Source organism: Callorhinus ursinus, unplaced genomic scaffold (genome assembly GCF_003265705.2).
Source record: "Callorhinus ursinus isolate GAN/ISIS: 27379988/994484 unplaced genomic scaffold, GSC_fseal_2.0 scaffold31, whole genome shotgun sequence".
In the NCBI taxonomy this organism is placed as follows: domain Eukaryota; kingdom Metazoa; phylum Chordata; class Mammalia; order Carnivora; family Otariidae; genus Callorhinus; species Callorhinus ursinus.
This window is the reverse complement of record NW_027397093.1, coordinates 13,434,793-13,462,097: the sequence shown is the minus strand read 5'-3', so window position 1 is coordinate 13,462,097 and position 27,305 is coordinate 13,434,793. Positions and strand designations below refer to the sequence as shown.

At 56.4% G+C, this 27,305-nt stretch overlaps 1 protein-coding gene across 4 annotated transcripts in view; it reads left to right on the top strand.

Annotated features, from left to right (window-relative positions):
* The window catches only part of CDH23 (cadherin related 23), a 407,397-nt gene that overhangs the window by 373,180 nt on the left and 6,912 nt on the right, over window positions 1–27,305 (top strand). For 3 of the 4 annotated variants that reach the window (XM_073878857.1, XM_025850205.2, XM_025850206.2), the window contains 21 exons: window positions 1,478–1,699; window positions 2,002–2,121; window positions 2,792–2,972; window positions 7,864–7,997; window positions 8,444–8,653; window positions 9,190–9,297; window positions 10,409–10,511; window positions 11,821–11,946; window positions 12,682–12,885; window positions 14,146–14,604; window positions 17,667–17,783; window positions 18,927–19,151; window positions 19,737–19,906; window positions 20,131–20,268; window positions 21,234–21,353; window positions 22,885–23,062; window positions 23,211–23,422; window positions 25,717–25,908; window positions 26,063–26,176; window positions 26,799–26,928; window positions 27,033–27,284. In XM_073878857.1, coding sequence (XP_073734958.1) covers window positions 1,478–1,699; window positions 2,002–2,121; window positions 2,792–2,972; window positions 7,864–7,997; window positions 8,444–8,653; window positions 9,190–9,297; window positions 10,409–10,511; window positions 11,821–11,946; window positions 12,682–12,885; window positions 14,146–14,604; window positions 17,667–17,783; window positions 18,927–19,151; window positions 19,737–19,906; window positions 20,131–20,268; window positions 21,234–21,353; window positions 22,885–23,062; window positions 23,211–23,422; window positions 25,717–25,908; window positions 26,063–26,176; window positions 26,799–26,928; window positions 27,033–27,284 — 3,715 coding nt within the window. Of the gene's footprint in view, window positions 1–1,477; window positions 1,700–2,001; window positions 2,122–2,791; window positions 2,973–7,863; window positions 7,998–8,443; window positions 8,654–9,189; window positions 9,298–10,408; window positions 10,512–11,820; window positions 11,947–12,681; window positions 12,886–14,145; window positions 14,605–16,512; window positions 16,692–17,666; window positions 17,784–18,926; window positions 19,152–19,736; window positions 19,907–20,130; window positions 20,269–21,233; window positions 21,354–22,884; window positions 23,063–23,210; window positions 23,423–25,716; window positions 25,909–26,062; window positions 26,177–26,798; window positions 26,929–27,032; window positions 27,285–27,305 lie in introns of those variants that run through there. The other variant, XM_025850210.2, reaches the window with a different exon arrangement.

Here is a 27,305-nt window from a genome sequence, read left to right as displayed (position 1 = left end):
CTCCTCAGGGGCAATGAAAATCTTCTTGGGTCTAGGTCTGCTGCCCATCTGTCCCTCCGCAGGTGGTTCTAGAGCCACCCGAGGTGGGTTCCAAAGCCCCAGGAAAAAGAGGTGCACAAGCTGTCTACATCCAGCTTTTTGTATCATTTGCTTTCTGTTCTGTGGCCTTGGCAATGGTCTAGTCCTATTCTCTCTACCCAGACATCTTTGCAGTTATTATAAACTTGTTATCTTTGTCACTAATTATGGCTTGTATTAGTCAAGGTCCCAGCAGGAAACAGATGGCACACTCAGGGCTCAACTGAAGAGAGTTTAATGGGGGGACTGTTTACAGAGGGCTGGTGAAGCGCCAATAGACTAGCAACTGCAGGAAGCCATTACCACCCACACATCCAAAAGGACAGTAAGAGGAGGTGAGTTGCATGAGCCCAGTGGGAGCTGGAGCCATGGGAGAAGGGCCACCCAGCCGGAAAAACGCAGCCACTCGCAGAACTACAGGGAGGAAAAGAAGGAATGTGGAAGAAATGCCCCACCTCTCTTTCTTCCCTCCTCCTGGCTTCTGCCAGGACCTCCTGTTGGTGAAACCCATCTGGAAGCCAGATGGCAAGGGAGCCCAGCTGAGATGGCCCACAGGGGATGTCCTCCCAGGTGGAGAAGCAGAGAATGGAAGGGGGGCAGCGCGAGGGACAGAGAATATCAGCACGTGACTTACTTCTTTCTCTCATTTATCTACTCTGCTTGCAACGTGCCACATCTGTCATCTCTCTCTGGTTCTTGAGTGCCGATCACTGAGTTCCAACTGGCTGGACATTTCATGTGGTCTGATTAGACCAAGTATCAGCCAGAAATGGCCAACTGCAGAAAATGTTGTTGCAGTGATGTCATGTTCTGTAAGCTTTATTCTTCATGGGTCAACAAATTCTGCCCATTTAAGTGCCCGAAACCCAATGTCTTCTCTTTTAAAAATGCTGAAAATAGGTATTTCTTCCATTTACTTGAACAGTGGGTGAAGCTTAATACTGTGTTGGACTGAGACTCTCACGTTCATGCCTTTGGTGATCTGGCAGGAGGCCCAGGGTCAGTAAGGCCCCAGCCCAACCAAAGCTGTGGGCTGGGGGTGGTTACTGGGGTTCATCTCATGCTAATTTGAATCGCTAGATCGCTGTGCTGACAAGGATCATGAGGCTGTATCTAGCCTCAGCAGTGCCACAATTGATTAGTGATGTCTGCCATGGACGTAGACAAAGCTATGGTGGTGCCATCTTGGACCTAAACTGTTACCTAGCTTGGCTTTTGGAGGAACGTCTGTGATTTCCTCCTCTACCAGCCTGTGACTTCCTACCCTTTCATTCTTCTTTCTTTCTCTCACCATACTAGATCACGCTAAGTGATCCCAGCCTAGGAGACTATCCAGCCAGGTCCACCTCAACCCCTCTAGCTAGCTAACCAAGGAACCTGACCACACTCTTCTTCACAGGCCACCACTCACGTGTACGTGACCATCATGGACGAGAATGATAATGCGCCAGTGTTCGAGCAGCCCCACTACGAGATCTTACTGGATGAGGGCCCAGACACAATCAACACTAGCCTCATCACCATCCAGGCACTAGACCTGGACGAAGGGCCCAATGGCACAGTTAACTATGCCATTGTCGCAGGCAACATCATCAACACCTTCCGTATCGACAGACACACGGTCAGCAGCTGATGGTGGGGTTTAGGAGGAGGCTCAGGTGGCTAAGGGGATTGGAAGGGACCTCAGTGACATCATGGGAGGTGGGAGCAGAGCACAGATGGAGTCTGGGAGGAAAGTGTGGGGGCAGCCAGTGCAGAAGGAAGCAAAGCTTGTGGGACGGCAACAAGGGCTCCCCATCATGGCCGGGATGTCAGAGCACACTTCCTGGGGTGGTCTGAGGTACCCCATGAAGAAGCTGGTCCCCGGGGTGCCCCAGACCCACCACCCAGTGATCCACCCTTGTCCCTTCTGTTATCCCCCAGGGCGTCATCAGTGCCGCCAAGGAGCTGGACTATGAGATTAGCCATGGCCACTACACTCTGATCGTCACTGCCACGGACCAGTGCCCGATCTTGTCTCAGCGCCTCACCTCTACCACCACGGTGGGTGGGTGGGACATAGCCTCAACATGGGGGAGGACAGGGCCCAGAAAGCTCTAATGGGGAAGGGGAAAAGGGAAGATTGTCCAGGAGAAACACCTAAATCCGAGAGCCCTGTCCTGGTCTTGGTAACTCAGCCAAATTTGCTGTGTGACTTTGAGGAGGTTACTGAACTTCTCTGCGTGGCTGCATCTGTCAGACAGATGATGACACCTGCCTTCCTCCCCTTCATGGGAAGAGCACAAACTCTGGTCAAACCAACAGAAACTCATATCCCTGCTCTTCAGCTCCCTAGCTGTGTGACTCTGGGAGAGTCATTTAGCCTGCCTGAACTTCGCTTTCCTCCTCCATGAAAGGGAGATAGTAGAGACTTGTCAGGGTGTGGGCAGAGCAGATGAGACCATGGGAAATGACCGTAGTACGGCAATAAATAGAAGTTTGTAGCATTATTATTACCAATACAATGATTATGCCCATAAAAAGGCTTTGACAATGACAGTAACTTATCCATAGGCATAGTTTAAAAGCCCCCCCCCACCATCCACGATCCCTGAGGATTCTTGCATCAGCCCCCTGAGACAGGATTACCAGACCCACTTTACAAATGAGGGAACTGGGCTCAGCACAGGGCTAGCCGGGATGCAGCCCCAGCTAAGCTCATCCACCATCTCAGGTACTTGTGAATGTGAATGACATCAATGACAATGTGCCCACCTTTCCCCGAGACTACGAGGGGCCATTTGATGTCACCGAGGGCCAGCCAGGGCCCCGAGTGTGGACCTTCCTGGCCCACGACCAGGACTCGGGCCCCAACGGGCAGGTGGAATACAGCATCGTGGATGGAGACCCTCTGGGTGAGTGGGGCCTGAGCCGGGCATGGAGGGCAGCACAACCTGGGGGCCTCTACCCCACCCCACTTAGGAGTCGTGGCCTTGCGCTCTCTGGGCCTCAGTTTCCCCACCCAGAAGATGATGGAAATACTCTTCTCCCCACCCCTTCCTCACAGGGATATGTGAGAACATTCTGAAATCTGAGGCTGGTAGCCTTGGAGGGTCAGAGACCCCTTTGAGAATCAGATAGAAAATGCCCCTGCATCATACCCAAAGGAAAGAAAGACTCCAGGGCAGAGGGAGGGTGAATATCCTTGCCCCAAACCTTCAGGAACCCCCAGATGCATTCAGCACCCAGATTTTTCCGCACAACTTGTTACCATGAATAGGCTTCACAGCTACCTCGGTGCTTGTCCTCAGGTGGAGAGCAGGGCTGGCCCTGGCCACAGCGGTTCCTCAAGTCCGTTTCCACTCATTTCTGCAGAGTCGGAATTCCAAACTCAAAGGCCTGCCGGTGTCAGGCCAGGGATACACATGGGGGAAGGGGTCTAGGCAAGACAGTAGGGAGTAGTGGGGCTGTGATGGCCACGCTCAGCTCCGGCCAGTGTGGCTGTGTCAACATGCAGGCCCACAGGGGCTAGGTCTTCCCATCTTCAAGACAAAAGCTAGAAATCCAAATCTCTGTGAAACATCCTGATTTTCAATTGATCAATTGATCATTCAGTAAATATTTATTGAGCACCTACCATATGCCAATCGTATTCCAGGTGCTGAGGATGCAGGATGGTACAAAACAGACACAGACCCCTGCCCTTAGAGAGCACGCGTTCCAGTGGGAAGACACAGGCGAGGAACCTACGTGGCTGAGGAGATAACTTAGTATGTTGGGAGGTGCTGAGTGCTAGGGAGAAACATAAAGCCAAGAGATGGGACATGCCAGGCAAAAGCTGCAGTTCTGGATAGGGTGCTCAGGGAGGAGGTGACATTTGAGGTGATATTTGAGCAAAGACCTGAAGGAAGGAGGAGTGGGTCATATGGATATCTGGGGAAGACCATTCCAGGCAGAGGGAACAGCAAGTGCAAAGGCCCTGGGGCCAGAGCACACCTGGCACGTTCACATGTGTGAACGCCAGTGGCTGGCGTGAAGTTGCGCGAGAGGAGGAGCAGGAAGGGATGACGTCAGAGAGGTAGTCGCTCCAGATGTTCTTGGGCCTTGCTGACCATGATGAGGACACGGCTTTGGCTCCGAGTGGTCTGGGAACCATAGGAGGGCTTGGAGCACAGGAGGCACACGATTGGACTTAGCTGTTACCAGGGCCACTCTGACTCCCGTGCTCAGAACAGACCGCTGAGGTTAAGAGTGGGAGCAGAGGGACCACAGGAGCCTGTTGCAGTCACTCGGGCTACAGATGGTGTAGCTGGGACCAGGCTGGTCGCACCGGAGGTGGTGACGGTGAGGTAGACAGAGCTCTGGTATAGTTCAGAGCTGGAACCAACAGGATGTGCTGACGTATTAGATGTGGAGAAAGTCTAAGCTGACACCAGGCTTTCGGTCTGAGCAACTGGAGAGAGGGCATGACCATCTGCTTGTGGGGAGGCTGCAGCAGGAGCAGGTGTGGGGAAGAGGTGAGGTGAGGGGTGAGATCTCAGGTGGGGCTTAGATGCACAAGCCAGGGGTTCGGGAGGGAGGTCTCTGCTAGAGGCAGGTACCTGGGAGCTGTCAGCATAGAGCTATGCAAAGCCACGAGATGCGAGGCCCGCACTGGGGAAGGGGACAGACGAGAGCTCCAAGGGTAGAACCCAGAACCTGGAGGGTATTCGCAATCAGGAGGCTAAAACTCCACCCCCGTAGGGCAAGACTTGGAGCCCCTGCTACCATGAGCTTGCAGGAGGTCACCCCATTCTGACAGGCCACCCTTTCATGTCCCAAAAGTCCCTTCTCTGACCAAGCCCTGTGGCTTCCTTTCCCAAAACCAGCACAGTGAGGGACTTTCTCTGTTATTCTCACAACCATGGAGGCTTTATCGTTGCATGGGAGTTCCCGCACCTGTTTGGGAGGCTGCCAAAGCTTCATTGAGGGGTGGCTGCTGGGCAGGCGGCTGAGCCCCTTCCTAGCAAGAGGCCCTCACTGCACCCAGCTTTGGGGTACAGGGCTCACACCTGTATCCTAACAAACTGTAGACGGCTCCATACCATGGATTTTTGGAGCCTTGAGCCACACCTCCCAGTTAAATGGACACATGATCAGGGTCAGCCGTAGGAATTCAAGGTCTTGTGGGGTGTCCCAGGAGACTGAGAGGCAGGCACACACACACACACACGCACACACACACACACACACACAAACCCCGCCTGGAGGAGTAAGAGAAGCTTGGAGTCCCCTTCCCCTAGGAAGGAAGAGCCCAAAGATAACTTCAGGATCACAGAGCACGGCCCCATTTCAGGATGGACAACAGAAGGCCGGGGGTGGGGGCGAGGGAGAGGCAACCTGGGGGCATGGCTGACTGGCTCCCACAAGGCACAGTATCCACTCCGCACAGCGCCTCCTACCTCCAGGTTCAGTGACACCGCGGTGGCAACGTGAAAACCTGACACGCTACGCATCAGGACTGTTATCAGTGGAGAGCCAGCTTAGTGACACACCGTAGGTGAAGGCACATGCCCTGGGCCACCCAGCTCCCAGCACTGCAGCCTGAGCCTGGAGGGGCTCCTGTTGGTGGGGAGACATCAGGGACGACAGGGTTCTTGCCAAGCCCCACCAGGCTTTGCAGAGGAGATACGTGGTCAAGCAATAGTTGGGAAACAGGCCCTGTCCCCTGGGACCCCTCCCTCTAACCTTGGCCTTCCCGGGACCTCCAGCTGCCCCTTCCAGTCAAGCCCGCTCCACCCATCCTCCTCCTCCGTGAAAGCCCCCCACTTCCTTCAGAGGACCGCCTGGGCTTCCTTTCCGGGTCCCTCTAATGACACCAAGACCTGCCATGGGTCCAGCACACGAGACGTGGACCAGGCCTTGTCCAGTCCCAGCGCCACCATGCAGTGGTCCCTCTTTACTGGCCCACTTTCCACATGAGGACATCAAGGCAAAGCTCAATCACACGCCCACGGGCACGTGGGAGTGAGGTCAGGATGCAGATGGAAAGCCTTTGTATTTAACCCCCGTCTCCAAAAGGAGTGGAATGCTGGGGAGTTCCCTGGGGGCAAGCTGCCGAGAATAATGTGTCCTGGAGTCCTTGGCCTGTCCACCTCCCCGATCTTCAGTCGTTGAGCTGATCTCATGGGGGTCTAGCTTGGGCCCAGTCTCCCAGAGCCTCAGGCCTGGCCCCCTGAGCTCTCAGAACCCTTTTCCTTCCTTCCAGAGGGTGGCTGGCTTTGGAGAAAGGGTTGGAGGCAATCTGTTCACACATGGTCAGGGGCCCAGGTAGGGCCGGGAAACCCCAAAAGAGGGAATCCCCAGCTCTTGTGAGACCTTGGAGTGTCAGGCTCAGGAAATCCTGCCTCGGACAGCTTCCGCCCCTCTGGGTGGGTGTGGCCGGTGAGGCCTGTGGTGGGGGGCACAGAAGGGCTGTTCGGGAGTCAGGGCAGCAACGGCGGGGGGCAGGGATGGTGAGGTAGGATGGGAGAGAGCAGGCAGAGGGAATTGTTGGCAGTTAGAGCCCCCATCTTTGCTGTGCCCCTGTGTGCTGTGTGTCCACAGGCAAGTTAGTGCCCCACCCTGGGCCTTTCCCCCAGGTGTCAGAGGAAAAGTGAAGGAATTCTTTTCTCTGTCCCCAGTTCCTGGGCATGCATGGAGGCAGCCCCCCTTCCTCACATCCACCCCGCCTCCCTCACTCCCCTTCCCTGCCCTTCTACCCACCCAGGCTCCCGTCTGCTCCCCTCTGCCCTTTCCCTCCTCCCACTCCCTGTGCTCAGGCTTCTCTCCCAAACCTCCCACCCTGGTCCGCTCTGATCAGGGGTCTAGAAAGACCACCGTTCCATGGATACAGTAGGCTGAGGCCCAGAGCGCTGGATTTGAATACTGGTTCTGCAATGAACTTGCTGTGGGAGCTCAGACAAGGTGTCACCCTTCTCCGGACTCTCGATTCATTTTCCAAAGGACACGAGGGCCTGGGTGGTCTCTGAGGTCCCTTCCAGGCCAGTCTGGGAATCTGAGGTTCTTGCTGTAGACTCTCTCATACACCCGGCCCCCTCGGCCAGGCCGAAACAAGGACTGAAGCCAAAGGGCCAGCTGAGGGCCTTCTAAAACATCAAAGACAAGAAGTCAGGGCTGACGAGGGGCCAAGAGGTAGGCCAAGAGGTGGCCCTGGGCCTGGCAGAACCCTGTTGACAGACCAGCCGTGGCTCAAGACCAGGGCTGTATGGAGGGCAGCTGGGGCCTTCCCTGCCCTCAGTTACTTCTGCTCTGTCCTGCCCTGTGCCTCACCACTAGCGAGCCGTCCCTTGGGAGTAAGCTTTGCCCTTTCCCCCTGTTTTCCAAGACGTGGTGTCTGGAAGGGATTGCACATCACAAAGTAGCCGAGACCTTCATTAATCAGTTTCTGATCAAGAGTGGTGAAAGGGTGCTTGTGTAGAAAGGGGGCCCCACTTTTTCTCGACATAATCGTCTTACTTAGGGTCAGTCCCTGTCCTGCATGTGGCCCAGGGAAGGGAACTGAACTGGTGTCTCAGGCACGCTGGGGTATAAGCAGACCCATGAGCACCTGCACCCCGAGTAGCTCTCTGTCCCCCTCGCTCCCGCCCTGCCCAGCCCTTGGCAGGCTCCCTGAGGATCTGAAGCTGGGGACATGGGAGGCCCTACACCCAGCTGTCCCCCACCCCTGGTGAGTAAGGCTTGCTAGAGGAAGCAGGGAGAGGCCAGGGCTTTCCACAGCTCCCAGCCATTCCCAGCTCACTCCAGCCTCCCCTGGGCAACACCCAGGGGAGTTTGTGATCTCTCCTGTGGAGGGGGTGCTGCGGGTCCGGAAGGATGCGGAGCTGGACCGGGAGACCATTGCCTTCTACAACCTGACCATCTGTGCCCGCGACAGAGGGGTGCCTCCTCTCAGCTCCACGGTGAGTCTAGGGGCTCCCCTCACTGCCTACCTCCACTCCCCATAGAGGTTCCTATTAATGTGCCCACCCTTGGGCCCAGAGAGGCCCCAGGCTGACCTGGAGTCAGTCCAGACCTGCAGAGCCCCTAACAGTCCGGCCAGTGCCTCTCGGGGCTCACTGGGGCCTGGTGGCCATGGCGGTTCAGAGCTCTCCCCACCCGGCCAGCCAGGCCTCCGCACCTGTCACTCTGCCGTTTGCCCCCCGCCCTCTGTCCGGCTCTGCCTCCTGGCCCTTTCGGCTTGCTTCCGGCCCTCATTTTCATCTTCATGCCTTATTCATTAACCTCGCCTTCCTGTTCCTTCTCCGTGGCCGCCTGCACCTTTCCTTCGTCAATCACCACCCCGCCCCGTGGCTCGCCTGCCCCATCTCGCGCCCATCACTTCCTCCTCTTCCCCAACACGCCCCAGATGCTGGTGGGGATTCGGGTGCTGGACATCAATGACAATGACCCTGTGCTGCTGAACCTGCCCACGAACATCACCATCAGTGAGAACAGCCCGGTCTCCAGCTTCGTCGCCCGTATCCTGGCCAGTGACGCTGACAGTGGCTGCAACGCGCTCCTCACCTTCAACATCACCGCAGGCAACCGAGAGCAGGCCTTCTCCATCAACGCCACGGTAGGGGGGCCCCCAGGGTTCCTTCTCAACAGGAGGACCCAGCCCTAGGGGCTTTCTGCTCTGCTGTCTGGGCGTCTTCGGGCTCAATTTCCTCCTCGAACATCCGTCCTCTGCTGGGACAGGGGAGTCTCTGGGTCGTGTGGGATCTTGGATTTCCAGCTGAGCCATCTCTGAGGTCCCCGTCACCCCCAAGGCTTGCCATGTGCAGAGATGGGGCTGGAGCCTCAGTTCCATTTGGTTTATTACCAAGATGCACCGGGAAGTCCTCATTGTCCTCTTGGAGTATTAGTGGCTTCTAGCACCAAGGGGTTCTCAGGGGGCCCACCCGTCTCAGAGAGCAAGACCCGGGCATTGGTGGGTCACTCTTGCCCTGGCAAGACCCCGCCAGCCTGTGATGGCCTTCTAGACCATATCTGTGGCAATCTGGGGAGAGAATTCACAGCTGCTCCTGGAGCTGCAGGCGAAGCAGTTGGGCATCTGTGGACCAGAGCCCAAAATGGGTTCACTGCTCAGCTCACCAGCCCTCCACATCCCAGACAGGGGTCATCACCGTGAACCGGCCACTGGACCGCGAGCGGGTCCCCGAGTACAAGCTGACTATTTCCGTGAAGGACAACCCGGAGAACCCACGCATAGCCAGGAGGGTGAGGCCGGAGGACACGGGGGAGCAGGGCTGCATGCTGGAGGTGGCAGGCAGCATGGCCCGGGGGTTAGATGCGCAGGTGTCCGAGTGAGCCCATGCCGGGTTCAAATCCCGGTTCTACCTGCCATTGGGTGTGTGGCTTCGACGGGCAGATTTCTCTCCTACCCCACTTTCCTTCTCTTCTGCAAAATGAAGACTATCCCCACCCCAAAGTTGTGGAGAGGACTAGAAGGAGCCAATATCTATACAGTCATCAGCACTGTGCCTGGCATGTGGCAAACACTCAATGAACACCAGCTGTCCTCTTTTCTCCCCAAACCACTGATACTTGGGCAAACACCACCCATCACCACCCCCTTGCTTGCCTGCCCCATCTCGCGCCCATCACTTCCTCCTCTTCCCCAACGCACTCCAGATGCTGGTGGGGATTCGGGTGCTGGACATCAATGACAATGACCCTGTGCTGCTGAGCCTGCCCACGAACAGCAGCATTGAGTGGGGGTAGATGGGAAGCTGGGAGGCTGGACCCACCCCCCACCCCCACCCCACCCCCCCCGCTGCTACCTCGCCCTGTGGTTTTGAATAACCACCTCACCTCTGGGCCTTGGTTTGCTCGGCTCTGCAACAGAGATAGCATCCAGGGGTATGGAGAGGTTCTAAGATAAGGACACTACTGTGGTTTTTGAAAGGCACAAGGTACAGCACTGGGGGAGAGTTTGGTTGGGCCCAGACTGGGGTATCTGGCAGGCCTGCAGGGTCTGAAAACCCAAGAGTCATCTTCCTGCCTGAAGTCCTTCCTTACCAGGAGATGGAACGTGATTAATTGCCGGTTCCATCCACCCTGTTCACGTCACAGTACCTCTGTGAAGGAGTTAGGATTCCCATTTGCCAGACTGGAAAACTGAGGCCCAGATAGGGGAAACAACTTGCCCAAGGCCGCCAAGTGAGCTGCTAGCACAGCAGGGACTTGAACTCTGGTCTCTGGACCCTCAGTGTGGGCTTTTAAATCCTCTACCTCTGCACCCCAACCCCCCACCTCCCAACCCTCCTCCCACTGGAACATTTTGCTAGAACATGGCCTACAACCTAACCCTCCCTTGTGCCTCCCTCAGGATTTTGACTTGCTGCTGATCTTTCTGGCAGACGAGAATGACAACCATCCCCTCTTTACTGAGAGCACCTACCAGGCAGAGGTGATGGAGAATGTTCCCGCTGGTAGGTGCCAGACCCACCTGGGAGTTCCTGCTGCTGAGGCATCACCTGGGCCCCAGATGCCTGAGGACCTCCCTCGCACTTGATAGGGGCCCGGCTGAAGCCTGGCTGGGGAGGCAGCCTCACCCCATGGCTGACCAGAGACCCAGCAGGTGCAGAAGGGTGTGGAGGGGAGGCTGTTGAGGGGCTGGTGGGCCCCGGGTTGCCACACCTCTTGGGGGCCAACCAAAGACGCCATAGATCTGCTTGGAAAAGACAGCTGTGGTCATTGGTTCCCAAAGTGGTCTGAAAGCCGCCCCATTACCCCCTCCCAAGAGGGACAATTAAGGCGTGAAGACTACCCAGGAAAGGGGTAAGCTCACCCCTCCCTGCTCCCTCACCCCAGGAACACAGGGCATCCTAGAGGCTTCTGGAAGCTCAGGGAGCACATATAATCAGAGGAGGGGGGCCAAGGGGCCCCAGGTAGGCCAGTCTAGCCCCTTCCCTGCACAAGTACACTGACCAGCCTCACCCTCTTCAGAGGAACAGGCTCTCCTTTTTACCGCGCCCCTGGGGAGGCCCCCCTCGCCCCTCCTCCAGCTTCCCCAGCCCCAGAAGCTTGGATTCTAACTCAGAAAGACATGAGCCACGATGCTCCTTGTCTCTGGCTGGACATTCCCCCCTCCATCTCTTAATCCCACCTGTGTGTGCGCACACATGTACATGCTAGTACATGCCCGTGTGAGGCATGTGTGGGCTTGCTCGTGCGCACAGACACACACATAGGTACCCGTGTGCAAATGTGCCCACTTGGAGCGGCAGACAGGTGCACAAGCACAGGGATCCCTGGCCTGCCAGCACTGCTGTGTGTGTGCTCACGACCGTGACCACGGAGTCCTGCACACATGCGGGGGTCACATATTCCTAGCCGGGTACAGCCAGACCCCTATAAAGAGCGTCTTGAACACACCCATGTGGACAGGCTGGGCTGGATGTGCATAGCTAGACAGCGCCCACACACTCAGGGAGGCCCCGACCCTCCCGCGGAGTGACCCTCAAAGGCTGCTGGGAAGGCAGGCGCGCTCCAGGCGGGCCAGAAGGGCTTGCTCACCGCTGTTGTGTTTTCTCCCCAGCAGGGCTTTGAGGCTGCTCCCCAGGCATCTGCGTCAGTCTGCCAAGGCTGCCGCAGCCCGGCCCAGGGCTTCCCCACCCCGCCCACCTCACCTCCCTCCCTCTCATCCATCGTCAGCCATGGCTCACCGGGGCCGGGGTGGGGGAGGGGGCGGGCGGGGGCCAGGTCGGCCCCACAGTGACGCCTCTCCCCCTGGCCCAGGGACCCCCCTCACGGTGCTCAACGGGCCCATCCTGGCCCTGGACGCAGACCTGGACGTCTATGCCGTGGTGACCTACAAGCTGCTGGGCTCCCAGAGTGGTCTCTTCGACATCGACCTCCGCTCCGGTGAGGCCTCCGTGCCACCCCAGCTCTCCCAGCCTGGCTCCAGGGCTTCCTGCTGGGGTGGGAGTGACCCACCACTAGATCTAGGGCCTCCCTTCTCATGCTAGGTCCAGGTTCTCCAGAGGGACCCCATTCCTCACAAGCCCCATTTTACAGCTGGACTAAGCCCCCTGGGGCCGGGCAGGAGGAACCAGCAGGAGGCTTGGAGCCAACCCAAGGGACCTGCTGGTGCCTAAGCTCTCAGCCTAGGCAATGAGCCCCTAAACCCGCTCCCTCCATCTGCTCATGCCCCGGGCAGAGGCTCAGGCCCCTAGTCCACGAGAGCAGCCAAAGGTCTGTCCTCAAACCACAACCAAAGTTCCCCAGAGACCGTGTCCCATCAGTCCGGTCCTGGACAGGAGGCCAGCCTGGTGACAGGTGACAACAGGGAGAGATATGCTGGTGAGCAGGTCAGTGCTCCTCCCTGGGTCCCTCGTCCTAGGCAAGACTCTGGAGCACTGCAGAGGGTACCTGGGGAGAGGCTCGTCCCAGGAAATTGGCCGCCGGGGGCCCTCCCTAAATGCTGCTTGTTGAGCCTTCAGGGAAGAAAGTCACTGCGTTGTCTTCCCCGCTCCACTTTCGTCTCTTTCCCCATCACACCCCTGTCTCTCTCTATCCCCTCCTGGCTGGCTATTGCCCCGTCTCCCCACTGTACCCCCTTTCCTTTGTGTCTCCCCGGCTGGTGGTGCCGGGTGCCAGGCGTGGTGACAGTGAGGTCAGGTGTCATCATTGACCGGGAGGCCTTCTCACCCCCGGTCCTGGAGCTGCTACTGCTGGCTGAGGATACTGGACTGCTCAATGGCACAGCCGACCTGCTGGTCACCATCCTGGATGACAATGACAACTGGCCCACCTTCAGCCCTCCCACCCTCACAGTCCACCTGCTAGAAAACTGCCCACCAGGTAAGCAGGGCCCAGGCCAGACCTGCTTGATGGTCCGCGGGGATTGGAGCCTCACAGGTTGGAGGCAGAATTCACCCAGTGGGGAGAAAGAAGGGCAGCAGGGCGGGCGAAGAGAGCACGGGGCGGGGGGGGGGGGGGTCAGAAAAACCAGGCAGCCCTCACCTGCCTGCTCTGATCCACAGTGTTTATCTGGAAAATGAGATTATTAAGATATGTTCCACCCGTGTCCCTGGACAGAAAGACTGTTTTAAAGTCAAAATAGGATGAATGTGAATCCCATCAAAACCCAGTAGGGTTTGGAGGGTGTGTTTGATCCTAAAGGTCAGCTGGAATAGTAAGAACATTTTGAGATAGAAGCATAAATAAGGCAGATTTGCCTTACCAGATATGACAACATGTTACAGAACTATAGTATTTAAGACCACATGATAGGAGCACAAGACTCTGGGACAAAGTAACCCAGGAACAGATACTGGTAAATTAAGGAAAGTCATATTGTGTGATTAAAGAAACAATGAAGGGGGGCCTGGCTGGCTCAGTCGGTGGAGCGTGGACTCTTATTCTCGGGGTTGTGAGTTCGAACCCCAAAATAGAGCATAGAGAGCCTTAAAAAAAATCCTCTTTTTTTTAAAGGAAACAATGAAATCAGTTGTGAAAACTAATTACTGTGCAAAATATCTATTAATATTCAGTGCAGATTCTCACCCCATGTCAGACCCTAAAATAAAACCTAAAGACGTTCTAGAGAAAATACAAAAGAATAGAAACATTTACAAACAAAAGAAGAAACTTCAGGTGAATGTTTCTCTGATTTCTGATAAAGAGGTTCTGAGCATATGAGAAACAAAACTCAAAAAAGGAAAACTATTAAATTTTGGTGCATGCTAAGTTAAATTTCTTTACACCAAACAATAGCAACCAATATTGAAAGGCAAACAAACTGAGAAAATGATATGTGTCCCCAGTTATCAAATTACAGAGTTTGCATAAGTTGACAGGTAAGTGGACAAAGGGCAAAAGCGGACAATATGCAGAAGATATTACTAATCGTTAAATTAGTAAAGATTTTTCAATCTCTCAAATAATCCTAAAATGTGAAATAAAATGAGAGTTACCTACAAAGTTGCAAACATGCTAAAAGAGAACCACTGGCAAGACTGGCCAGATGGGGCCCTGAGGAACCACCAACACAGGTATCCTGGTATAAGGTTTTTGGAAGAGGCCACTGTGCTCAGCCACGCCCCATTCCCACCCCCATAGGATTCTCAGTCCTTCAGGTCACAGCCACGGACAAGGACAGTGGCCTCAATGGGGAGCTGATCTACCGAATAGAAGCTGGGGCTCAGGACCGCTTCCTCATCCACCCAGTCACTGGGGTCATCCGTGTCGCCAATGCCACCATCGACAGGGAGGAGCAGGAATCCTACAGGCTGACAGTGGTGGCCACCGACAGGGGCACCGTCCCTCTCTCGGGCACGGCCGTCATCACCATCCTTATCGACGACATCAATGACTCCCGCCCGGAGTTCCTCAACCCCATCCACACGGTGAGCGTGCTGGAGTCGGCTGAGCCGGGCACGGTCATTGCCAACGTCACCGCCATTGACCGCGACCTCCACCCAAAGCTGGAGTACCACATCATCGGCATCGTGGCCAAGGACGACACTGACCGCCTGGTGCCCGACCAGGAGGATGCCTTTGCTGTGAATATCAACACAGGTACAAGGGCCTGCTCCCCGTCCACCTCACTCCTGACCCCCTGCCCCAGCCTCCTTGCCCTCTGCTTTCTTCCTGATCCTCCCTTCTTTCTGTTCCTCCCCCTTCCCTCAGCTGCACCCGCTGCCACTCTTCCCCCACCCCCAACACCACACTGTCCCCTCTCTTCCCCCTCTCTCCCCCGGCTCCTTCCCTCTCTCCTCCTTGTATCAGCTCCATGTCTCCTTTCAGTCTCCCTCACTCTGCCAGTGTTCCGTGAGAACACCTCCCCGCACTCTTGCCAGTGCTAAATATTGTGGAGCTTTCGTGTTTGTAACTGTGTAGGAAAACGGTACCTTGTTTTAATATGTATCTCTTTAATAACCAGGTGGTTGAACGCTTTCTTCATACGTATGCTAGTCATTTAAGTCATCTGTAAATCTTATATATACCCTTGAAGATTTCCTTACACTATCACAAAAGAAACAACTGTGGTTTATCTTTCATGATCTATGCAGCTTATTATCATTTTGATGCTTTTACCATTTTCCCAATAGTTTCATGGTTTTGCTCCTCCAGGGAGTTAGGAAAAGGGCATGAGACCCCTACAGGTATACTCCTTGAAAGGCCCAGAAGAGTGACAGAAAAACTAATGTGGCTATGACAAAGTTCTAAAAATCATTGTTATTCAGAGAAATGCATAGTAGAACAGCAATGAGATAGCAATTGTCCATATGTAATTAGCAGATAGTAAGATGCTGGACAGTATTGAGTATTGGTGACAATGTGGGGACATCAGAACGCTCATACCGTAGGAGCTTTAGACTGCTTCCACCATCTAGACAGCAGTATAGCACAAAGTCCACTCATACCCCATGATTCAACAATTCTGCTTGTGGGTATATGTCCCAAGGATATTCTCAGGTCAGTAACGGGACTATATGCCATGTTACCTGCCATGTTATTGGTGGTGGGAGTTGGAGGCCACCTGGGCATCCATCCCTAGGAGATTGGAGAGTAAAACATGGCGGGAGTACACCACGAATACTATGCAGCCGTCCAAAGCGATAGATTAGATTCACAGAGAAATGTGGGTAGACCTTAAAAATAACTACTTACTGAAAGAGTAAGAAATAGAATGGCAGATATATACATATCACAGTCCCACTTATGTAAATGTAAAATGCACACACACACACACACATACATGATTTTCAGGAACACTTTCAAATAAAAAATATACTTCAGCCTATTACAGTGATTGACCAAGGGGAGAAGAGGGGAGAGGAGATACGTACATAAAACAAGAGTGGTACCAGCGACCACAGGGTGCACGAACCCAAAGAGTACGATTCACTCAACATGCACCTGAGGCCCGAAGGGAAAAAGAAGACAGGAAAACCGGAGCCCTGGAAGAGCTTAGACGGGTTAGCCCTGCCCCGGGGGAGCAAACTCCCTGCTGCCGCCGTGGTTGGTCAGGACCATGGAAAGCTGTTCTGTGCCCCGCCCCACTTAATGCTGGGCTGGTGCCTCTACCACTTTTCTTGGCTCTCTTCTCCCTCCCTGCAACTGACTGTCTTCTCTCTATTTTTCTTTCCAGTGTCCTCTCTGCTTTCCCTACCCTTCTTGCTTACCTTTCCTCCCCTTTCTTCTCGCCGGAGCCTCAGCTCCCTGAGTGCTCCTATCCAGTGGGGCTCCCCCTTGCTCCCCTGGCTTCCTACCCCCCCCCTTTCCCCCCCCCCCCCCTCCCCCCCCCACCACCCCCCCCCCGGGGCTCTGTAAACTCCCCCCCCCCCCCCCCCATGCCTTGCTCTGCTCCATCCCCTCTGCACCCCGAACTAACTGATGTTAACCCTTTCTCTCTTCCTCATGGCTGGCAGGCCTGCAGGTTTGAGCTCGGTTTCTTTGTCACTTCCCACCTCATCTCTGCTTCACCCCATTGCCTTCCTCCATACCACACCCCTGCCACCCTTCCTGTCCCGTGGGGCCCAGGCCAAGGCCGGGGCCCAGCCTTCGCAGACTGAACGCAGCCACCCTCTCCCCATCCTCGCTCCCCAGCCTCGGGGACGGGGAGCGAGAGTAGGAAGAGGCGGAGAAGGCAGCGGCCCAGGGTAAGTGACCGCCCGTGGCTGGGAGCCCGAGGAAGACGAGGAAGACCGCAGCCCAGCTGGGGGTCTGCCAAGGGGGAAGGCAATCCCAGAGGCCACACTGCCTGCGAGGGAGCTGGAGACAGAGAGGGAGTTTCACCTAGGATCAGGCCCCCAGGCCCTCCAACAGAGCCCAGCCCTGAGACCGGCCCAACTGGGTCTGTCCAGCTCGAGCCCCAGCCTCTGGAGGGTTCCTCTGTGATTCGGGGGCAGGCAGGGGCTGGGGGGGCGGGGGGCGGGGGGCAGGAGAAAAGGAAACAACTCCTTGCTAGTATTAACACAAGATGGTGCTCCTTGCCCGCAATCAGGCCCTGTCATGCCCTACTTAATCAAGGCAAAGGGGTAGGCCTAACTATCCAGCCTGCCCCACCACTGTCCCCTCCAGAGAACACCCTCAGGGATTTCTAGCTGCCTTGACCTTTTTATACTTGGTCTCCCTAGAATATAGGCATCGTTTAAGCTGTGATAAAATGCACCACATTAACCATATTTAAGCATACGGCTCAGTAGTGTCAGTATACGCAATTGTTGTAGAATACAAGCATCTTTGAAACAAGCAATTACATGGCACTTATGTGTCCAGCACCGTTCTAAACCCTTTGCAAATATAAACTCATTTTACGGTTATAATCCTCAAAATAGCTCTATGCGATAGATACTGCAATTATCCTCATTTTATAAATGAGGAAACAGGTGCAGAAATGCTCAATAATTTTCCCAAGTTCACCTGGCTAGTAAGCAGTGAGTGAGGGGCAGAGTGAGGTGCCCCCATCTTGCAGGTTACTGTGGTCTCATCCCAGCCAAAGATGTCACCGGCAAGTCCCTGTTCTACTGGGGATCGCTGCCCTTGGTGTGGTTTGGGGGAGCTAGCCAGGAGAGCCCCTGGGAGGCCCAGATGTTATGAGGTTCCCCTCAAACTGAACCTAGTCTGGTCTACAGGGTCCGTAATGGTGAAGTCCCCACTGAACAGGGAGCTGGTTGCCACCTATGAAGTCACTCTCTCGGTGATTGACAATGCCAGTGACCTACCAGAGCGCTCTGTCAGTGTGCCAAAAGGTAAAGCCCCCCCCCCCCCCCCGCGCCCCACGCCCGGCCCCGGCTTCTGCCCATTAGGGCAGGGGCAGCAGGCTGGGAACAGGCACAGGCCTGCCCCCAGGGACGGAGCAGCAGGACCCCCTCACTGCAGGGGCTGCCAGTGGTCAGGCTACGTGAAGGGTATGAGGGGCGGCCGCTACAGGGAGGCTCAGGGTGGCCCTGTGTCCCAGTTGTGAGAGCTCAATGGTGGGGGATCCAGAAGCCCGGAACTGTGTGTGATCTTGAACCCAAAGGCTCAGAGGGGGAAGGAGGTTTGGCAGAGGCTGGACGGGCATTGAGAAATCGACCGGCCAGAGTCCCACCTCAGAGCCAGTGGGGAGCGTGTGGCTGGCATGTGTGACGGGAACCCCAGATCCCACGGCAAACTGTGGGGTCAGCCCAGAGGAAGGAAAGCGTGAGGAAACGTGAATGTCCATGGAGGCCAAGACACCACTTTGGAGGGTGCAGGCACCAGAGCCGAGAGGGGTGCAGGCCGCTGCCCTGCTCGCAGCCTGAGGCACAACCGGGAGGGGCTGCTAGAGGAGTGGATTTTGCATGGGCAGAGCCTGAAGGGGAGGCGGGTGTGGCGACGGGGTGGCCTCAAGTCACCCAGCTGCAGGGATGGGGAGATAGACCTGGCAGATACTGGCTGCTTATCTTTACAGGCCAGAGCCCAAGCTCTCAGGAAGGAAGAGCAGACCTGGCCATTGCCTGCATGTCCCCTGCTCAGAGGGCAAGGGCCCAGGCAGGTTACCTAGAGGGGATACCTCCAGACTAGAAGTAGAAGGCTGAATCAGGGAAAGGGTCTTCGACCCTTAGACCGTCTCACAGTCCTACCTCATTGGACAGGTTGGGAAACTGAGGCACAAAAGGGCCAGGGGCTCTGCCAAGGTCCACTCAGCCGGTTGGTGGAACTCAAACCCCTTCCCCTATGGAAGAGTGAGCGACCTAGACCAGGGGAAGGAGTCACATGCCACCACACGAGGGTTGGGTCGCGCTTCAGGGTGTCCCAGGAGGGCAGTGGAAGGCTACCACCCTCTTCGGGCTTGACTGACACTTTAGGAAGGCCAGGCCTAGCCACATTGGTGTCCCTCACGTCACCCTCACCCCCTGCTTCCACCCCAGCCAAGCTGACAGTCAACATCCTGGACGTCAATGACAATACGCCCCAGTTCAAGCCCTTCGGGATCACCTACTACACAGAGCGGATCCTGGAGGGGGCCACCCCCGGCACCACGCTCATTGCTGTGGCCGCCATGGACCCGGACAAGGGCCTCAATGGGCTGATCACCTACACTCTGCTGGACCTGATGCCCCCAGGCTATGTCCAGCTGGAAGACTCCTCAGCAGGTGGGTGGGAAATCTGCCAGAAGGGCCCTGGGGGGCATGGATCTGTGCCTGCTCAGCCTCCACAGGGGACCGTGGCCCACGTGTTGCCCTCCAGTCGGGGCCTCACCCTAGCCCCTCGGTGGGCTGGGCCAGATCCAATATGGCCAGCATTCCCGTCACTCCCAGATGCCCAAACTACAGGAAAGGAGAGTACCTAGTCCCAGGTGGGGTGGAGGCCCCCTCTGAGGTCTGCTGGACCCCTGGGATACTCCACCAGCATCTCTACCACCCAGCCTTCCACTATGAGTCTCACTTAGGGAGCGAGAAGGCCAAGACAAGAATCTCTCAGAGGAGGTTCCGGGCTAGTTGGTACTCATCCCTTTGACTTGTGAAAAGCTTTCTCACCGCTCCGGCAAGGAGAACAGCTGGATACCAGTTGCCGTGAGGCCTCTGGCCTGCCTGCCCCTGGGCACTGCTGCGGGGCCACCCTCCTTCTTCAGGGGGTCACCCCTGCCCCTCAGAGTTCCAGATCCTTCTCTTTATACTCTGGAGAGCTTCCATGAGTGAGGAGCGGCCAAACCAGCAGTGGGTGCCTCTGTGTTTTAGGGAAAGTCATTGCCAACCAGACGGTGGACTTTGAGGAAGTGCACTGGCTCAACTTCACCGTGAGGGCCTCAGACAATGGGTCTCCGCCCCGAGCAGCTGAGATCCCCGTCTACCTGGAGATCGTGGACATCAATGACAACAACCCCATCTTTGACCAGTCTTCCTACCAGGTGGGCAGCCAGGCAACAAGTTGGGTCAGGACCCAGGCCCGGGCCTTGGGGCCTTTGGGCATCTCCCACCCCTACCCTGCTGGCCTCTGCGCCCCGCAGGCGTGGCCACCCCATGAGCAGCTTGGTGCCCTGGGTTGTCTACCAGGTGAGCTTTCCGGGCAGGGGCGTAGACACTAGGCCTGACCCAAGCCCACTCTCTTCTCTCCCTGCCCACTGGGCTCCAGGAAGCTGTCTTTGAGGATGTGCCTGTGGGCACGGTCATCCTGACTGTCACCGCCACAGACGCTGATTCGGGCAACTTTGCCCTCATTGAGTACAGCCTCGGGGATGGAGAGGGCAAGTTTGCCATCAACCCCACCACGGTAAGCAGGCCAACTGGGTGGTGGGAAGGGCGCAGGGGCAGAGGCTGAGAAGCCGCCACAAGTCGTCCCAGCTTCTGGGTCCTGCCATTGGGATGTCTGTGGTCTCAGAGGTTTTTCCACCAAGTCAGCAAGCCCGGCAAGAGTCCCAGACATCCTGTAGACTGTGGCCTTTCTGTGTCTGTGGCCAGAGTTTTTTGGAGCTAGTTTTTTGGAACTCTGTGGGACAAAAAAAAATTCTGAGATGTGTCCCCCACCAGACTAGAAAACTTGACTCGGGTCCAGGCGACTGCTTTTTAAAACTGTCAAAAGAGAGGTATAGGAAGCTCTGCGGCAAGGGGACACAGTGTTCGAGCTCCTACTGTATCCATGGCCCTGTGTCAGTGCTGGGGGGCGGGGGAAGAAGCCTCCGTGGGTGCCTGCCCCATGCTGCCGTGGGTCTCAGACTTGTGGGAGAGTAGAAACTCAAGAGAAAGGATGGGTGATGATTTCACATGACTGTAAATTGGTTCAAAGCTGCTGTTTCAGCACAGGGGGAGACCACTGTGGCCTGGGGGTGGCTGGTCAGGCAGGGCCTTCCCCAGGGATGGGGTCAGAACTGGACTTTCCCTCCTACAGCCTCTCACTGCCCACATCCCCCTGCACTCTGCCCCATCAGCAGGCTTCTGTCCTTCCTGCTCAGTGTGAATGATCAGTCATGCCCCTGGCCTGGCACTGTGAACAGCAAATGCTCTACACCTGGCCAGGTAGCGAGCTCCAGCCTGGGCTGTCCAACCCATCTCCAGGTAGACTGGAGTCGTGAGGGCAAGCGGAGCCACTGGAATCCAAGCTCCCTGGGGGTAGGGGCTGTTGTCTCTTCTGTTCGGTGCCGTGTCTCCAGAGCCTAGAACAACGTCTGGCGCAGAACGAATGCTCAATAAATATCAGTTGGATTGATGAAGGACCTGATTCTACCCTCCCCTTACTAGGGTGACATCTATGTGCTATCCTCTCTGGACCGGGAGAAGAAGGACCACTATATTCTGACGGCCTTGGCCAAAGACAACCCTGGAGATATAGCCAGCAACCGTCGAGAAAATTCGGTGCAGGTAAGGGCCACGAGCCCAGGCCAGGGACCCTAAGAACTGGAATTGTGGAGGCAACAAGCAAAGCCTTAACTTTAGAGAATGCTGCAGAGTGGGAGCAAGCCCCCCCGCCCCCGGGCCCGGTCCCCTCGGAGACGTGGTGGCAGCAGGAGACAGCAGGAGCTTAGCTGGGTGAGTCAAATGGCAGTGGCTTAGGGAGATGGGGACTCTCTAAGAGAAATCTGTTGTGCCCAACCCCTGTGAAGACAGTGTTTAAAATACCTGAGTGTAACCCAAGTAAAGCCTGGGGCTCCAATGTCCCACTATCCATGGTGTCCCAGTGAAAACAACAGTCCAGCAACTAAACATAATCATAACACAGTTATTTTCATGTATGTCCCTTCAAGAACATTAGGAGGCTTTCCAGTTCTCAGCCCCATTCCCACTCCGGCTCTAGCCTCAACGCAGTTCCCCTGAGGCCAGCCTACCCCCTTCTAAGCTCTGGCCCCACTTCTGTCCAAAGTCCCATGCCTTGAGGCTCTGCTCTCTCCTTCTTTCTTCCCCGGTTCCTGCCTTGTCCAGTCCTGTGTTTCTGTATGCGGTTCTGCCGTTTCTCCCCACAAGAGCCTAACCATCCAAGGAAAACTGTCCTGGAGCGTGGGGGCTGGTGAGCAGCTGGGTGGGCAAAGACAAAGTCCTGTTAGCAGGTGTCCCTGAGGGGGAAGGAGTCGGGAGCACTCACACGCCCGAATCCCGTCCCTGTCACATTGCTGCGCGGGGAACAGCCCAGTATTTGGAGTCAGAAGACTAAGACTGCCCTCGGCGCTGGGCATATAACCTCTCTCTGAGCCTCAGTTGTCAACCCTGCAGGGGGTGGGAGGCCGGGGCAGCAGTGATGATGCCTCCTCCCCCAGGCAGTGGTGAGTCAGGGAGATGGGGAGTTGGAAGGTGCTTTGTGCACAGAACAGGGTTCTTAAAATCCTGAAGGGTTCTCGTGGGGATGCAGTCAGGCAGGGCCTCAGCAGCCAGGGGAGAGACGGCCTTCGGCCTGGTGTGTCCGTGGGCCCCACCCTGGCCCGGGGGGTCGGCAGAGGGAGCCAAGTTCCAAGCCAGACACACATCCCAACCAAGAGCGAACTTTTGGGAGTGGAGGAATCATAGGGCAGCCTTAAGGTAGAGAAATCAGAGCCAGATGTAGGGGCCACAGTGGGAAGGAGCAAAGGATGGAGTGGGAGGGGGGTGGGGAGGGCTCCTTGCTTCGGGACCCAGACACAGATACCTGGTAACCACAGGACTAGCTGCAGAGCATTAACTGGGGCGCTGTGCATCATGGGTGAACCTTAGCGGCCCTTGAGAGATGAGATACTACTGTCCCCAGCGCACAGCTAAGGGCACGGAGACTTGGCCGGTGGGGGACGGGGAGTAAATAAATTGAGGTCGGAATCCAATAGTGGGCACTGTCTACCCTGGCTTTTACTCCTGTATGACCGAATCACCCAAAGCAGCCCCTCAGTATGCTCCTGACCTTTGACCTCAACCTCCCCGCCCCCCCCAGGTGGTGATCCAGGTGCTGGACATCAATGACTGCCGGCCACAGTTCTCCAAGCCCCAGTTCAGCACAAGCGTGTATGAGAACGAGCCGGCAGGCACCTCAGTCATCACCATGATGGCCGCCGACCAGGACGAGGGCCCCAATGGGGAGTTGGCCTACTCACTCGAGGGCCCTGGCGTGGGTAAGTAGGCCGCTCCCCACCCGTGATGCCTTGGGCGTGGGAGGAGCAGGCGGTGGTGCGCAAAGCCCCAGGCCAGGAGGAGGAGGAAGAGGGACGGGAGGGACGTCTCAGCCAGAGCCAGGCCCGGCTCTCCTGTCCCACCCGCCAGAGGCCTTCCACGTGGACATGGACTCAGGTCTGGTGACCACAAAGCGGCCGCTGCAGTCCTACGAGAGGTTCAACCTGACCGTGGTGGCCACGGATGGCGGACAGCCCCCACTCTGGGGCACCACCATGCTCCTGGTGGAGGTCATCGACGTCAACGATAACCGCCCTGTCTTTGTGCGCCCGCCCAACGGCACTGTCCTCCACATCAGAGAGGTACCGCTGTCCCTGGGCCTCCCGCCCACCACCATCTCCCTCCCGCAGTAACGCCTGGAAGAGTGAAAGGGTCCCCCGGGGAAGGTGGGGAAACTGAGGCCACTATGCCAGCGCAAGGTCCTGGGCCCAAGTCTAACCGTCACTACTGTGACCTTGAGAAAGTGACTTCTCTGGGTGGCTTTTCATCCGCAAAATGGGACTAAGAATAGTAGATGCCCTAGCTCTTCCTCCTAGACGTCTGCCAAAAAAGGCGGCCTCCCCGGACACCCACTTCCCCGTATCTGTGTCTCAAAATAAACATACATGTTCCTTCCGCCTGTCTGCTGTTCCTGCTGATACCCGGCCTAGGGACTGGGGATGGGCATCCAAATAAGAAACAAGGGGAAGTGGCTGAGGTTCCAGAATTCCCCAATCCTTCTTCCATCTCTTGATCCAAATTGCCTCGTAAAGGCAGGGAGCATTCTTTTATCCCCTGCCCTGCCCCCTCCTTCCTCTCAGCCCCCAGGCCGGACCTGCTCAGTGCTGGTCTACTCCGGGGATCTCCCACTTGTGCGCTGTTCCCACAACTTCAGCATGCCTCTGCCTCTCAGAATGTCAGTATCAGGTCCTTGTCACTGTCCCCACTTTGAGGTCCCACAGGAGACATATCTCCCAGGGCTAAGCAGCAGGAAACGCTGTGCCCAGACCTTGTGAGTTGCTTTATCCGGTGCCCACGGCAGTGAGGGAGTGGTCCTCTTCGAGCTGCCCACTGGGGAGCTCGGCGAGGCCAGCCCACGCTGAGTGACCCTGCAGGGGCTTAGTGCACAGACCTTGCCCCCCACCCCTCAGTTTCCATTTTCCTGCCAACCGTTTCTTTTTCTTTACCCTGATTTTTTTTTTTTAACTTGTTCATTCTTGTTATAATTTATACGTTCTTGTAAGTGGTCTCAAATCTTTTTTGTGGAAGAAGGCAAGATATAAATTAATAATAATCTAGTTCTGGGCGCCTGGGTGGCTCAGTTGGTTAAGCGACTGCCTTCGGCTCAGGTCATGATCCTGGAGTCCCGGGATCGAGTCCCGCATCGGGCTCCCTGCTCGGCAGGGAGTCTGCTTCTCCCTCTGATCCTCCCCCCTCTCATGTGCTCTCTCTCTCATTCTCTCTCTCTCAAATAAATAAAATCTTTAAATAATAATAATAATAATAATCTAGTTCTTTTCCACAACAAAGGCCCAATTTGCTATGTTTTCCCCTTCAAGACACCATATTTTGAAAGATTCGTGTCTCCCAAACAGCAAGCATTTGTCATCATACTTGCTATTTTTTTTAAAGATTTTTTATTTTTTTATTTATTCATGAGAGACAGAGAGAGGGAGAGAGAGAGAGAGAGAGAGAGAGAGAGAGAGAGAGAGAGGCAGAGGGAGAAGCAGGCTCCCAAGGAGCAGGGAGCCCGATGCGGGACTCGATCCCAGGACTCCGGGATCATGACCTGAGCCGAAGGCAGACGCCTAACCATCTGAGCCACCCAGGCGCCCCATACTTGCTATTAATTAGATAACTACCATTTAGAGTTTCTGATTGTCCTGATCAGTGAGATACAAAGTAAAACCATGCTGAGCTGATAATTTTTCAAGTAAAGGCCAAGAAATGTGCTCTTTTCCTTGTGCCCTGTGCAGCCTTATTATGGGTCAGTGTATGATGTCCATCAGATTTCTTGAGATCTTAGACGTAACTCAAGGGAATCAAGAGCCTGGGGCCCAGAGAGGTAGAGTGCATGTCCAAGTCACACGGTGAATTCGTAACAGACTAGAACCCAGCTGTTGTCTCTATCCACCAGGTCATCCTACCCGCCTGTCCCTCATTTTCGGGCACCCCATTGGGTAGATGGTGTTTTCTGGGGATACCTAGGGCTCCTGTGATTACGGTAGCAGAGCACAAGACAGACCCAGGGACAGAGGGGTAGCTATGGCCTCAGCCTTTGGATTCCCCTTCTGCCTTCCAGTGGGATCCAAGGGATGGGGGGAAGCCCCTGGAAGGGCACTAACCCTGAGAGAGTGTGAAGCATGGTGGATGGAGACCAGGCAGGTCCACTGAGGGACAGTGGCGTGGGGGTGGGGTGAAGGGATGTTCTAGCAGGTGCTCAAGACTCCAGGAGAGTCCAGCTAAGCCGGCAGACGTTTCCTAAGGCTGCTGGAAGGTGGCAAGGACAGTCTGCTGAGTGAGGAGAAAGAACAAGAGCGCCATCAGGGCCTGGGAGCTGGGATTCTCAGAAGCCCCAGGAGCCTCCCTGCCAAACCCCCCTACCCCCCCACCGCAGGAGATCCCGCTGCGCTCCAATGTATATGAGGTCTATGCCACAGACAAGGACGAGGGCCTCAATGGGGCCGTGCGCTACAGCTTCCTGAAGACGGCGGGCAACCAGGACTGGGAGTACTTCACCATCGACCCCATCAGCGGCCTCATCCAGACAGCTCAGCGCCTGGACCGCGAGAAACAGGCCCTGTACAGCGTAAGCGGGCGGGACCCGGGTGAGGGGCGGGACCGAGGGCGGGGCTTTCCTCCGGGCACAGGGCCGCCCCCTCCCCGCCTAGAATGCCTGCCAGGGTGGTGAGCTGGCTCCCCCGGGGGGAGACCTCCTCTGACTGTGTTCTTCTGTCCCCCAGCTCATCCTGGTGGCGAGCGACCTGGGCCAGCCAGTGCCATATGAAACCATGCAGCCGCTGCAAGTGGCCCTGGAGGACATCGATGACAACGAACCTCTCTTTGTGAGGCCTCCAGTGAGCTCACCGCCGCCCCCCCACCCCCGCACCAGCCACACCCACACAGGGACTCACCTGCCTGCAGGCGCACATGCTCACCCGCCCCTGTGCACACCGTGCCGCTACGTGTGGTTACGCACGGAAACTCTGCATGCACCTCACAGAACAAATATTTATTGAGCAGTTGCTATTTCAAGGTACTACTCGGCAGTCAGAAAAGCAAACAGGCCTGCCTCGTGGAGAGGTAGCTCTCCTGATTGCACACACAAGAGCGCGCAAGAAAACTGAAATTCAGCTCTGCCGCACAGAGCTGGGGCTGAGCCCCTCTTGTTGACTCAGACTCTGCGACTTGGGGTTTTTTCTTGTGTGCACATGGGATGTGAGGTTCTCCGGGGACCGTGTGAGTGCGGGTGTGTGCGCGCATGCACATGTATATGACTGTGCCCCCTTGCTCAGGTGTTCTGTGAAGCTCTTTGCTTCACAGAACAGGCCAGGCCAGGCCCAACCCATGCTTCCTTGATGTTCCAGAAGCTCTGCTCACCCCACGGGGCCTGGGCAGTGAAGTCCCTCAGCCCACAAAAGGCACTGCCTGGGGCCCTCCGACCTTGGCCTCCTGTGACCTCCCTCTCCCCCCCTGCAGAAAGGCAGCCCCCAGTACCAGTTGCTGACAGTGCCCGAGCACTCTCCACGTGGCACCCTCGTGGGCAACGTGACAGGCGCCGTGGACGCAGACGAGGGCCCCAACGCCATCGTGTACTACTTCATTGCAGGTGGGACCCGCGGGCTCCTGCCCTACCGACCGTGGGGCTGGAAAGGACCCCACCATGGCCCACCCCGGCCCCACCCCCTCACCGTGCCATGGTCCCGCCCCCAGCCGGCAACGGAGAGAAGAACTTCCATCTGCAGCCTGACGGGCGCCTGCTGGTGCTGCGGGACCTGGACCGGGAGCGGGAAGCTGTCTTCTCCTTCATCGTCAAGGCCTCGAGCAACCGCAGCTGGACACCTCCGCGGGGGCCCTCCCCGGCCCTCGACCTGGTCACCGACCTCACCCTGCAGGAGGTGCGCGTCGTGCTAGAAGACATCAACGACCAGCCCCCGCGCTTCACCAAGGCCGAGTACACCGCAGGTGCCGGGGGCAGGGTCTGGG